The sequence below is a fragment of the Mus pahari genome, chromosome 15, assembly GCF_900095145.1.
Source record: "Mus pahari chromosome 15, PAHARI_EIJ_v1.1, whole genome shotgun sequence".
Lineage (NCBI taxonomy): Eukaryota > Metazoa > Chordata > Mammalia > Rodentia > Muridae > Mus > Mus pahari.
The window spans coordinates 6767793-6781569 of NC_034604.1; the positions used below are offsets into that span (position 1 = coordinate 6767793).

The window sequence follows — 13777 nt, forward strand, 5'->3', positions numbered from 1 at the left end:
TTTAACTGAAATATCCACATACATTTTTTAAGTCGAAGGAATTACTATATATAAAATGAAAGGTTTATTTAAAACCCTGTCCTGAGAGAATGGTTTTCCTAGTTCTAAGAAGGTGCCCTGCAACTCTTGGATTAGTACAACTCACATCCCCAAAGGAAACCCATTTTGTCCAAAGATTTGATTGGCTTAGCTTAATGTCAAGCCAAGTAAGGACAACTTGCAGGACTGAGTTCCCTGCTTCCAACATGTGAATCCCAAGTATTAAACTCGAATCTTAGTGGGCTTCTTTCAGAACTTCTCTTCCTTTAACATGTGAAAGTTCCAGGCCTTCACAAGTACTTTTAATAACTTCCTAACCGGTCTCGGAATCCTGCAGAAGATGTCGTCCAGCAGCCCTCTCGCCCTCCGAAGGTGCAAAGCACTCCTCCCGCCGCTAGGGGCCGCTGTCGCCCTCCCGGTGGCCGGAAGGCAGCGCAGCTTCCGCGTTCTCGTCGCGCGTCCGCAGGCCTCCGCGCGCTTTTCCGGCCATTCATAACCCTAGTCCGTGGGTCTCTGGAGCCTGAATTCCGTGAACAGTCGGGCCAGAAGGGAGAACTGCGTCGCTAGGATGAAGCTCGTGAGGTGAGGAGGGTACCCCCGCCGGGCGAGGGCCACGCGTGGAGGGTTTGGGGTCGGCTTGGGAGGCCGGGCGGCTGTGCTCCCAGGGAGGCGGGAAAGCCGCGTGCGCGCGGCCTGCTAACGGCCTCAGGCCGCCGGCCCCGCCGCGCCCTGCCGGCCGCCCGGAGCCCGGGCCGGGGACCAGCGCGCAGACCCCGCCGGTGTCCCAGGAGTGGAGGGGCCGAGCCGCCTCTGCCCACCTAGTATCCGGCAGCTTAAACGGAGCAGTGGCCGGTTTTCGTGGCGAATCGGACCATTTGCACTGAGGAGGACTTAGTAGACCTAGCCTGGTTTTATCTGCAAATGACGACGCGGATCTGCAAGACGTTTTAGACTAAGTTCTCCTGAATCTTGACCAGTTATACGAAGTATGTAACTGGTTAGTGTAGGCTTCTAAATCAGGAAAGACAAAATGTCCGAGGATGGGACCGAAGATAACACATTAATTTCGCCTGCATAGATAATATCGGAAGTGGAGCCTAACTAGAGGCATGTTTGGTTTAATTCCAAACGAACAGGCTTTGGTCAAGCCTGAGGCATATATCTAAGCAAATAACTAGAAATATTTAGTTTCTTGTTGAGTCAAGACTATTGTAGTTGACCAGAATGCCATTGAACACCTTCTGAAGAAGTTGTACACAGTTCACAAGATTTTTTTTTTTTTTAAGTTTTTGAAGTTTTTTTTAATGGTGACGGCGAAATAGATGACTTATAGACCTGCTTGAAATTAAAAAAATAAAAAAATCAGTTCAGGAGGAATTTGTAGTGAAGGCATTTAAGGTTAAAAAAAAATGTTCTTCCCCTGTTCTGGGGATGGCACGCAGAGAGCTTCTAATAGTCACTTAACCTTGAGCTCACCCCAATTCATTTGTATTTGGACTGTAACATAGGTAGAATGCTTCGACTTGCCGTTTCTTTACTCCCTGATATGGACTATAATGTATTTGCAGTAGTAACTTTTATGTTTATCTCATTGAAAGTTCTATTATGATGACTTTGCCAGCATCCTAGGCAGGTGCTCATTCTGCTGCTGCTGCTGTGATTTGTCTTGGATTTGTAGCAGTACAGATGGTTGGGAGCCTTCATGTAGTTGTTAGGAATTGATGGGAATTGAATTTTAGGACCTCTGCTTGCAAAGGGCAATCCTGTTTGCTCTGGCCCAAAGATTGATTTATTATTATAAATAAGTACACTGTAGCTGACATCCGAGGGCGTCAGATCTCCATACGGGTCTTTGTGAGCCACTATGTGATTGCTGGGATTAGAACTCAGGACCTTTGGAAGAGCCATCTCGCCAGCCCCTGGGGAGAATGTTTTTTTGCCCTGTGAAAATGGTTGACTGTTTTGCACTTTTGGTGTGGCCTTTCTTATTTGTGCATTAGTTAATGGGATTGTATTGTCCTTTATCCCGTTGCCACCTTGCCCAAACTTAGGAAGTGTGCTTGGCTATTTTCTCTTAATCCTCCTGGCGTCTGGTAAGTTGTCAGGTTTCTTAATTTTTTCTAAATGGAGATACTTCTCACTATCCAGTTCTCTTTGGTTTTCTGTTCAAATAGGAAAAATTTGGTTACTAAAAGGACCCATATACCTTACTGTTTGATGTGCCAGTCTCATTAAGAAAAGAATTCACAGCTAGATGATGGTGGCCCATGCCTTGAATCCCCACATTTTCTCTGCGTTCAAGGCCAGCATGCTGTACAGAGGGAGTTCTAGTACAGCCAGGGCTACACAGAAAACAAAAGTAAGAAGAGAATTTACAAAATGAAGGATTCGCTGGAAAATAATTTGAGTTTATGTGTTCCTTGGCCTCTTTTTACTTTTATATTGAGACAGGGTCTCACCAAGTTGTGCTACCTGACCTAAAACCTCTCTATGAAACTACTCTGTACCTCAGCTGACATTAGACTGAGACTCACCCTGTTTCTTCCTCCCGAGTGCTGGGATTAGAGGCATGCACTGCCACCAACCAGCATCTCTAGATATCGGAAAGGAATTCTGTAGCAGAATATTTTCTTCACAAAAGGACCCTGTTCTCCCCACCTCTTCCTTTCTGAGTGCTGGAATTAAGTCTTTGCCACCATGCCTGGCAAAATGATGTTTTTAATGTAGTAGTTTAAGGTTGCTGAAACATTCAGCCCGTACTTGGTGTGTGTTACTAGAGAAAAGTCGTGCCGTTTACTTTCATGGGAGAATGGAATAGGTAATATCACTTGTGCAGTTTACTGTAGTGGGTGTTATAGTAGTGTACAGTGGATATTGTAGTAGAAAAAATAAGACTGGAAAATCTTAGCCGGGCAGTGGTGGTGCATGCCTTTAATCCCAGCACTTGGGAGGCAGAGACAGGCGGATTTCTGAGTTCAAGACCAGCCTGGTCTACAGAGTGAGTTCCAGGACAGCCAAGGCTATACAGAGAAACCCTGTCTCGAAACCAAAGACTGGAAAATCTGAATATGAAGTGTTATTAGATGATATTGTAGATTATCATTCCATTGCCATTTGGCTAAAATAAAGCATGAGTGATAATGTAGAATTCCTGATGGGTTACATTCCTGAATATTAATAAAGTAAAAGAAGAGAATGTTTTTTACAGTCTTGGTCTGGGAAACATCACCTTAAAGCCTGTGCTCCAGAAGGGTTGTAATAGAATACAGTGGAGAGATGCTTAGATTGAGAGCACTGGCTGCTCTTCCAGAGGATCTGAGTTCAATTCCTGGGACCCACATAGCAATTTTCAGCTGTCCAGGGAATCCAATGCACTCTTCTGGCATCTATCGGCACCAGGGACACGTACATGTACACATACATACAAACAGGCAAAACACTCATACAAAGAAAATAAAAAGTACAAAAATAAAAAAAATTAAAAGAAAAAGCCAGCTGTGTGGTGTTATGCCCTTGGAGTTTGTAGTCAGATCAGTGATGGACTGATAGAAAAGAAAAGAGTGTATGAATAATGTATAAGCAATTCAAGAAATACAGACTTTCTATATTCATGAAGCACATCAAGTCTCAAGCAAATTGCTGCTACTTGCTTTTTTCTCCTCCTTTTTCCTGTTGTGGGCTAGTCACCAGAGAATACGGCTTGGACATGGGTTTAAGCCAATAGAAAGCCTATTAGCAATGTTCAGGGTCCTAGTGTAGCACTGAACCTTTCTTGGGATAAGCTTTTTAAGCACAAAAACCATGTCCTAGGTTGACGTATGTCAATTCGCAAGAAGAGTTAATCAGAAGCAGAAATACACCAAGAAGCAAGATTAATACATTTAGAGACTTTCCTATAACTAAACTTTGATGGACTGGGGCTTTGTTTAGTTTTGGTGGGTGGTACTGTCTGCACAGCCTGAATGGTACTTCCATCATGGAATTGGTTAGGTCTTAAGGCCTGTTAAAGTCTGAGACCCTGTTTTACTCCTTTCTGTCTTTATTTTTATAAAGATTTATTTTATATATATGATGGTTTTGTCTATACACAACATGTTTGTCTGATGTCTATGGAGACCAGAAGAAAGTGTTGGATCCCCTCGATCAAGAGCTGCAGAGTTGTGAGCTCCATATAGGTCCTCTGGAATAGCAGTCTGTTCTCTCTCAACCATCTCTAGTGTCCCCTCTCTTTTCTTTTTCTTTCATTCATTTTTTCTTTTCCTCTTTCTTCTCTTCTCCTCCCCTCTTCTTCTCCTTCTCTTCCTCCTTCCTCCTCCTCCTTTTTCTTCCTCTCTCTCTCTCTCTCTCCCTCCCTCCCTCCCGAAATATTTCATTCAGCCAGACTGGTTTCAAACTCAAAAGAAATTTCCAAATGCTAGGATTACAAGCATACATTTTTCTTAGCTTTGCTCTTTAGAAAATAAATAACTATTTGTGTGTGTTAGTGCACACAGCGGGTGCACGGGTGTGTTATAAGACAGTTTGGGGACTTTAGTGCACACAGTGGGTGCACAGGTGTGTTATAAGACAGTTTTTTTGGGACTTTGTTTTTGTTTCCTCCAGGTCCCAGCCAGTATAGTACTTGTACCTGCTGAGGCATCACGATGGTGCTGCTCGGTATTTTAATGAAATAACTGATTTTGTTGGTGGTGATGATTGGTTTGGGGGGTGGGGGGCTGGTGCTCACCGTGTAGCCCAGGCTGGCCATGAACTCACAGAGATCCTCCTGCCTCTGCCTCCCGAGAGCTGTATTAAAGGGTGTGCTACCATGGTTTAGTTTTGTTTTGTTTTTGAGATTATACTTATTAACAGGGTGGAGGGTGTCACACCCCATTAGGAAGCAGAAGCAGAATAATCTCTGTAAATTCAAGCCCATCCTGGTCTGTAGAGTGAGCTCCAGGGCATCCACGGCTACACACAGAAATCCTGTCTCAAAAAAAAAATTGTGTTTATTTGTGGGGGTGGGGTTGACATCACTGTGTGTGTACACACGAAGATCAAAGGACCCTAAAAGGAATCAGTCATCATTTGGGATCCTCAGGTTTGGCAGTAAGTGCTATACTCTCAGTGGATACCATCTTGCTATGTCTCTTTACAACACTCCTCCCCCACCTGTTTTTGTTTTTTGTATAGAAAATTGGGAGATTGTTAATTGTTACTGGTGAGGGCTTGCATAAATGGGTTGGTATGACAGAAAGTTGAAAACATCATTCACAGTGGGATAACTTGTCATTTTCATAGAGTGGACTACTATCTAGCTCTTGGGATATTTATTTATAGGGAATCATCTCCAACGTAAACTGCTAAATAAGCTCCTAGTATTATAGATTCCATTGAAGAATAGCTTACTTTGTGTAAAGTAGAATCTTACATTTATGCTTACATTTATGCTTAGAATAATAGCCCAATTCACCAAGAATGCAGGAAGTGAAAAGAGGGGTTCTTTATTTCTACCATGTAATCTTATGCTATCAGCTTTATCCTTTTCGTGGCTGAAAATTAGTCTAGGATCTTTTGTTGAGACAGTGTCACTGTCACTATGTAGAACAGGCTGGCCTCCAGTTCACAGAGACCCATCTGCCTGTCTTGTAAGTACTGGAATTAAAAGACACACCACCACACCTAATGCTACTTACTCTAGGATCTTCACATATCTTCATTTAAGGCTATTTTGTAATAATTTTTCCTAGTATTTTCTAGTCGGGCGCTCAGGACAGCTATGATTATGGCTCAACACAAATTTACAGACTTGGGTGTGAGCTTTGCAGATGGCATTCATTATCTTGACAAATAAACAATTTGAGTGGTCTGCAGGTTGGACAATTTTTCATCCAGTGTGGTCCAGTGAAGCCAAAAAGGACGCCTGTGGTAGATGTTCAGATGCCAAATGACAGTTTATTACTTTATTATTCTTTGTAAGTTTATGAGTTTAGTTTAGAAAAAGTTAAGCACTGTGTATATTATGATGATGATGAAGGATTGTTTTAAAGATATGTTTATTTTATGTGTGAATATTTTATCTGCATGTATGTATATGTGTATGTACATCACAAATTTGTCTGGTGCCTATGAAAGTCAGAATAGGTCTCCCGATCCTTTGGAGCAAAGGTAACAGATGGTTGTGAGCTTCCATATGAGTTCTGGGACTCAAACCTTATCCTCTACAAGAGACAAGAGTGCTCTTAACTGCTGAGTTAGCTATTATTCAGATCCCGTATGAACTAATGTAGTAGCAATTTAGAGAGTTTTGATCTCTAGCATTTTACTCCACCAACTTCACAAAAACAATGTTAAGGTAAAAAATTGGGACTTTATTTTTGTTTCTATAGATTTTTGATGAAATTGAGTCATGAAACTGTAACCATTGAATTGAAGAATGGGACACAAGTCCATGGAACAATCACAGGTAAGAAGGTTGGATTGTTTCTGTAATGTTTCTGTTTAAGGTTTTTCTTTCCCATGGTCCACCCACTGGAGAGGTTTTGTTGTTTTCTTCCTTTTGGTGGTTTAATGACCATTGTTGTAGTGCAGGTCCACATTCTTTTTGTCTGAATTACTGAATGGACCTTATTTAAGCTTCATCTTATTAAAAAATTTTATTTTATGTACACTCATGTTTTGCCTGCATGTCTGCCTGTGTGAGGGTATTGTCTGTCTGTGTAAAGTATCAGATTCCTGGAACTGGAGTTACATTGGAGTTGTGAGCTGCCAAGTGGGTGCTGGGAATTGGACCCAGGTCCTTTGGGAGAGCAACCAGTGCTTTTACCTGCTTAGCCATCTCTCCAGCCCATCTTACATTCTTGCACTACATCCAGACCAAATTGCCAGGTGCTGCTTCTGTTTTCTTGCCTTGTATACCTTTGCTTGTGTGTGTGTTCTTCTGCATAGAATGTTGCTTCTTCCAACACACCTCTGAGACTTGTACTTTTATTACTTCTGTGTTTCACATTTGACTGTAGGTTATTGGCCAATGTTAATTATATATGATTTTTTATTATGGTATTATGCACACGTTTTTATCATTGTTCATCCTTCATTATCCTCTCCTGTTTGTCCCCTAAGACTTTTTTAAAAGTGGTTATCAGAGGGGGAAAAGTATCTTTTTTTGTCTTTGGTTTTTTGAGTCAGGGTTTCTCTGTGTAGCCCTGGCTGTCCTGGAACTCACTCTGTAGACCAGGCTGGCCTCAAACTCAGAAATCCATCTGCCTCTGCCTCCCAAGTGCTGGGATTAAAGGCATGCGCCACCACGCCCGGCTGAAAAATAGTATCTTAACATGTTCTATTCTCTGAAATACTGACCTTGTAGATGTGTACGTTTTTAATAGGTAGGTCCAATGTTTTAGTAAGCCAGGAGAAAATGGGATGGCATTTTGTGGTTTTTCTAGAAGTTTTCAGGACTGTGAATGGAACTTGCCTATTTACCTTTTTAGATATGCCAAATTTCCATATCTAAGGATGTACTGTGGCTACCCTTGTTAAAGTTCCTTGAGTAGGGATTTGGTCTGTTCCCTGTGGAGCAGCATTGGGAAAGATCGCCTCCTTTTCCTCCTCATCATCCTTTTTTAGATGCAGGATTTATGTATCCCGGCTTCAAACTCACTGTGTATATTTGAAGATGGCCTTCTTCTGGTTTTGTGCCTCTAGCTCCTGGCTGTTGGTATTACAGATATGTACCACCATACCTCTTTCTTTAGCGATGGGGATTGAAGCCAGCACTTCATGTATGCTAAGGAAGTACTCTACCAGCTGAGCTCCATTCCCAAACCCCAGAGTGGCATGTTTGCGCCCCCTCCCAACCCCTGTTAAAATCTAATGATGAAAACTAATCCAGAAACAAAACAAAACCCTAACACAAGTTTCTGTATCTCATATGAATATACACATATATAAGCATATGGAGGAGAGGGAATGTATTAAGGCTGTCTAGGAACGAAGAGAACTTCCTTCTTTTGGATAAAGAGAAAAGCATTTGTTATTGGGTTTTGTGGGGGTGTTTTGTTTTGTTTTGTTTTTGAGATAGATTTTTTTCAGTATAGCTGACTGTCCTGGAACTTGGTCTGTGGAACAGGCTGGCATTGAACTCACTAAGATTGGCCTGCCTCTGCTAGAATTAAAGGCGCGTTCCACCCCTGCCCAACAAAGAAAGGATTTGTAATAGTGAATTTTTGGAGAGAAAAACAGTAAGGTTAGCCTGGCATGGTGGCTCATGCTTGTAATGCCAACACTCAGAAGGCTAGGGTAGAACCCTTATTTGAGGCAACTCTGGGCTGCATAGTGACAGCCTATCTAACAGAACAAAAACAAATATACAAACAAGCTCAGTTAAAGGCTGGGTTATAAGGTGATAGAACAGTTACCTAGCATGCTTGAGGTCCTGGATTCAGTCTATGGCACCACAAAAAATAAAAGCCTTCACATTTAGAAAGGTATAAGGACCCAGACAAAGGGCCTAGTTGGCAAAGTGCTTATTGTGCAAGCAGGTCCCCCAAAAGCTGGGTACTTCCTGTTCCTGTAATTCCAGTTCTGTGAGACATTCTGTCTGAGAAAACAAGGTGAGAGGGTGTGCCAGCTCAACCCTGTGGGTAAAGGGATTTGATGCCAAACCTGACAACTGAGTTCATGCCTCAGGATCTACATAGAGGAAAGAGAGAACGGATTCTTATGAGTTGTCCTGATCTCTAGATATGTACCGTATAGGTACCTGCCTTCCCACATAACCATACTCATACAGATTAATTTTGATAAGAATTTGTTTTTAACTCTGTATGTATGTGAGTGCAGGTGCCTTTGGAGGCCTGAGGTACTGGGTCTCTCTGGAGCTGGAGGTCCAGACCCTCCTGATGTGGGTACTGGGAACCAAACTTGGTTCTCTGTAAGAGCCCTGCACACTTACCACTGAGCTATGTCTCTAGCCCCTAAAAATCATTTTAAGTAAATAAATAGACATGTTAAACTGGGTGTTGAGGTGAGTGTGAGGAAGCACTTGAGAGTCTGAGGTCAGCTTGGGGTACACAGGAAAGTGGGGGAAGAGTTCCTAATGATAGGGAAAAATACCATAGGTTTCTAAGAAGAAAGGCCTATGACGTGATAGAATGTTGGGTAAGAAGTTATGGGGACAATGGGAGATTTTATCACAAACACTATCTAATCCTGGGACAAGAATTCAGTTCTGAAGGTAGTGGACTCATGGTTCCTTCATAGCTTGCTGTGTTCATTTCCTTTGTCTAGCAGATAGATTCTTTCTTGTTGTCCCAGCTTTCCTTGAACACATGCATTCCTTGTGCCGCAGCCTCTTGAATGCGGAGATTGTAGGAGTCACTTAACCACACCACCAGTGCATTCAATTCTGTAAGTGCCCTCAGCTTTGTACAGAGGTATTGTGCCTAGGAAACAACTTTATGAAGGAAAAATTGTTGATTTATTTTGACATGACATTTTCCCCCGTTGTGCATATATTAAGTTGTCACAGAAACTTGACCTGTAACATAGCAGAAAAAAATTCTTTATTATAGTATGATTTCAACTCTTCGCGCAATAGATTGATTGCCTTCTTTTTGGGCTTTCGAGGATTGCCTTCTTTATCGTTGCCTTCTTTATCTCCCCACCCTCCTTTAGGTGTAGACGTCAGCATGAATACACACCTTAAAGCTGTGAAAATGACCCTGAAGAACAGAGAACCTGTACAGTTGGAAACATTGAGCATTCGAGGCAATAATATTCGGTATTTTATTCTACCAGACAGTTTACCTCTAGATACACTACTTGTGGATGTTGAACCTAAGGTGAAATCTAAGAAAAGAGAAGCTGGTAAGTGTGAAGGTGCTTTATGTATAGCGTATTTAAATCTTACTCACTGTTCAAAGTACATCTGTGAACAAGGGTGTTTTTGTTGCTCAGAACATTTGTCTTAGTACATGCACTACTTAGAGTTCCTGGTGCTGCTGTGGAGAAGAGCCCCTCCAGTCTTCTCTACTGCTCTTTTCTTCCATGGAGTCTAGATTTCTAGTTCCTTTAGAAAGCTGTTTTTCTTTACTAAATGTACACCTTTAATCCCAGCACTTGAGAGGCAGAGACAGGTGGATTTCTGTAAGTTTGAAATCAGCTTGGTCTATAAAGCCAGGAAGCCAGGGCTAAAAACAAGCCTTTAAATAAATGTATGGCATTACCAGGGTGTGGGGATATCACTCAGTGGCAAATCACTGCATGATGTCCTGCGTCTGATTCTGACCATGGGTGGGGGTGTTACACCTCAGTCTGACTGCATCACATAGGTGCTCTGCTTTCTTGCCTTTCTTTGTCCTCATGATGACCAGCTAGAGATATGGCTGTGTGTTCAAGGCTAAGTCATGATTAGAAGCCAAACAAGTTTTCAAGCTCCCATTTGGGTTAACGTGCTTGGCTCCTATTAAATAAGCAGAAACCTGGCGCAGGGTGTAAATTTGTCTCCCTGCTTTTTACATGGTGGTCATATCTGAGAGAAGCTGAGTTAGAGCTTTCTTTAGCTAGTTGCTAATTTAAGAGGTGTAGGTGGGAAAAGCTCGGGATAAGCTGTGTGGTGGCGGGTACTGTGCTGTTGAAGAGGAGTTCACCTGCTTTGTTTTTCCTTCCCCTAGTTGCAGGAAGAGGCCGAGGCCGGGGTAGAGGAAGAGGACGTGGTCGCGGCAGAGGAAGAGGGGGTCCCAGGCGATAATGTCTCTCAAGATTACTGTTTCAAATTGATAAGGAATTTGGGGATATTTTTTGTACAGGTTTTGTTTGTTTGTCAGTTTTTAATAAACATAAGTGTAGGGACAGAGTTGTCTGTTGATTATCAAATTAAAATTGTAGTGAGTATTTACTGTATTCACATAGTATGTTCAGTTCGGGGAGTTGGACACATGAAATACGTATGTACTGAACATGGGTTTGATTTCTTTGAGTCCATTATTTGGGCCTCTTTTGAGATGAAATAAGTTCTTGGTATTTCAATAAAGTTCTTATGGGATGAGATCTAAAACTCATCCTCTTTAGTTTTACTCCATGGAGCTTTAGTGGTAAAAGCAAAAAATAAATGATTTTGCCTGGCAGTGGTGGTGCATGTCTTTACTCCCAAGCACTCAGAAGGCAGAGAGGGACTTGATCTCTTAAGCTCGAGGACAGCTTGGTCTACAGAGTCAGTTCTAGGACAAGTCAGGGCTACACAGAGAAACCCTCTGTCAGTAAAAAACAAACTTTGATTTTGTTAATGTGTTTTTTGAAGAGGAAGTTATCAACAGAATATAACCTTGGCTGTCCTGAAACTCACTATGTAGACTGGGCTCATCTCTCAAGTCACAAGGATCTGCCTGTTTCTGCCTCCCAGGTGATGGGAGTTAAAGGTATGCACCCCATGCCAGGCCTCATAAGGAGACATAATAAAAAAGAAAAACTTGTTTTGATACGCAAAATAATTCTTACAGGTAATAAGAATTTTTAGGTTTTTGTTGGCTCCCTTTTTAAAAAGAATTTATTATTTTTACTTGTGTGCATGTGCATATGTCTGGGTGCATACATGTGAGTACAGGTGCCCAGAGAGCTATTTATGTATGAGTGCTCTGCCTACACACCAGAAGAGGGCATGAGATCCCATTATAGATGGTTGTGAGGTGCCATGTGGTTGCTGGGAATCGAGTGTTAGAACCTCTGCTACTAAGTGTGCTGGTCAGCTGTCCGACCTTGAATTTTCTGTGGAACCAAAACTGATCTTGAACTCCAGCTACTTGGGCATCCATCTCTCATGAATTGGAATTACAAGTTTGAGTTACCACACTCAGAAGTTATTTTAGGCAATTAAATTTAGAGAAAGATGCACCTCAGTATATACATTTTTATAGTGCTTATTACCAATTATATGTTAGGGGAAGCCATTTTGAAAATCTAGCCTTAGTCTTTATTTTTTAGTTTTGGTAGACATATGGGTTTTGTTTCTTAGATTAAATTTTCTGGGAGCTAGGAGATGGTTATATTTGTAAAACGTACTTGGTTAAGGATAAACAAGGATCTGAACTCAGTCCTAAGAATTCAAAAAAGCCAAGCATAAGTCAGGTGTGATGGTGTACACCTTTAGGACCAGCATTGGAGGAGGCAGGCAGATTTCTATGAATTTAAGGCCAGCCTGATCTACATAGTTTCAAACCCACACTTGGGGTTTAGAGACAAGTGGATCGCTGAGGCTCTCCAACTGGCCTAACCTAATCTGAATTTTAGAAAAGGTGGATAGTGTCGTGCTTAAGTAGCACCCATGATGAGTCTTCACATATTATGCACACAGAGAAGTTCTACAAGGATCATTAGTATTTATTGGCGGTGCTGGGGCTGGAGATATGGCTCAGCAGTACAGGTTCTTCCAGAGGATGGAGTTCATTCACACCCACATGGCTTTTCATAACTCTCTGTAACTTCAGTTCCAGGGGATCCAACATCCTTACCTGGCCTCTGAGCATTGCATTCACAGTGGTATAGACATGACTGTATTGAAGATATCCATGCACATACATTTTTAAGTAGGGTCTGGATTAGTGAGCTATCTCGGGGATCTCTGTGTATAATGGGTGCTTGCAACTGAGCCAGACAACCTGAGCTTGATCCTTGGAATCCACTTCGTAGAAGGTGAGAGCAATTTCTACAAGTTGTACTCTGAACTCCCCGACATTTGTGTAGCATGTGCATGCTTGTGCATATACATACAAACATGCACACAAAATAATTTTTACAGTGTTTAATGAAGGACGAGTGAGATGGTTTAGTGATGTTTATATATTGTGGTGTGTGATGGTTTATATATTGTTGGCCCAAGGAGTAGCACTATTAGAAGGTGTGGCCTTGTTGGAATAGGTATGTCACTGTGGGCATGGGCAGACTTCTCATCCTAGCATCCTGGAAGCCAGTCTTCTCCCATCAGCATTCAAATGAAGATGTAGAAATGTCAGCTCCTCCACCATGCCTGCTTGGATGCTGCCATGCTCCCACCTTGATAATGGATTGAACCTCTGAACCTGTAAGCCAGCTCCCCAATTAAATGTCCTTGTAAGAGTTGCCTTGGTCGTGTCTATTACAGCAGTAAAACTAATACAGTGGGTAAAGGCTGAGCAAGCCTGGTGATCTAAGTGTAATCCCCAGGTGCCACGTAAAAAGGTGGAGGTGACTAATTCCTGGGAAGCTTTCTGACCTTCACAGACATGTCATGAATATGCACATTGGCTTTTGCCTTTCTCCTCTGAAACAAAGTAGCCACTGTGAAAATGTCATACAAATATCAAGATTGAAAAGATCATGTGAGAGATAAGTTTGTTGGGCAATCCTAGCCCTGACCATCAGTTTGTACCCTGTCAAAGTGGCCTTAACAGTGTGTTAGCTGATTAGGCAAATCCAAGTACTTATTTACACAACATGCTTATTTTACTGTTTGGAGGATAACTGATCCAACAAAATGTATGAGATAATGATTTAATACTTTATATAGATACTTTTGTTTTAGGTGTATGTATTTTGTTGAAATGTATGTGTACCATATGTGCCTGGTATTAGAGGTCAGAAGAGAGTGTCAGAAGTGAAATGAGTGAGTTGTGCATATGGGTTTTGGGAACCAAGCCTCAGTCTTCTTCAAGAACAAGTGTTTTGTTTTTTTTTTTTTTTTTTGGTTTTATGAGACAGGGTTTTTTGTTTGTTTGGTTTTTGTTTT

The 13777-nt window shown here is 41.9% G+C and overlaps 1 protein-coding gene across 1 annotated transcript; it reads left to right on the plus strand.

Moving 5' to 3' along the window:
* Positions 1 to 495: 495 nt before the first annotated feature.
* On the plus strand, positions 496 to 11050 carry Snrpd1 (small nuclear ribonucleoprotein D1 polypeptide). Its single transcript, XM_021214802.2, has 4 exons — positions 496 to 621; positions 6408 to 6484; positions 9694 to 9885; positions 10692 to 11050. Exons 1-4 carry the CDS (start codon positions 608 to 610, stop codon positions 10766 to 10768), a joined length of 360 nt encoding a protein of 119 aa, XP_021070461.1. The 5' UTR covers positions 496 to 607; the 3' UTR covers positions 10769 to 11050.
* Positions 11051 to 13777: the final 2727 nt, after the last annotated feature.

Bases quoted from the DNA above. Each gene is read 5' to 3' on its own strand.
- Snrpd1 (XM_021214802.2), top strand. The intron at 6,485-9,693 runs GTAAGAAGGTTG...ACCCTCCTTTAG, and splicing joins AGTCCATGGAACAATCACAG to GTGTAGACGTCAGCATGAAT. The intron at 9,886-10,691 runs GTAAGTGTGAAG...TCCTTCCCCTAG, and splicing joins ATCTAAGAAAAGAGAAGCTG to TTGCAGGAAGAGGCCGAGGC.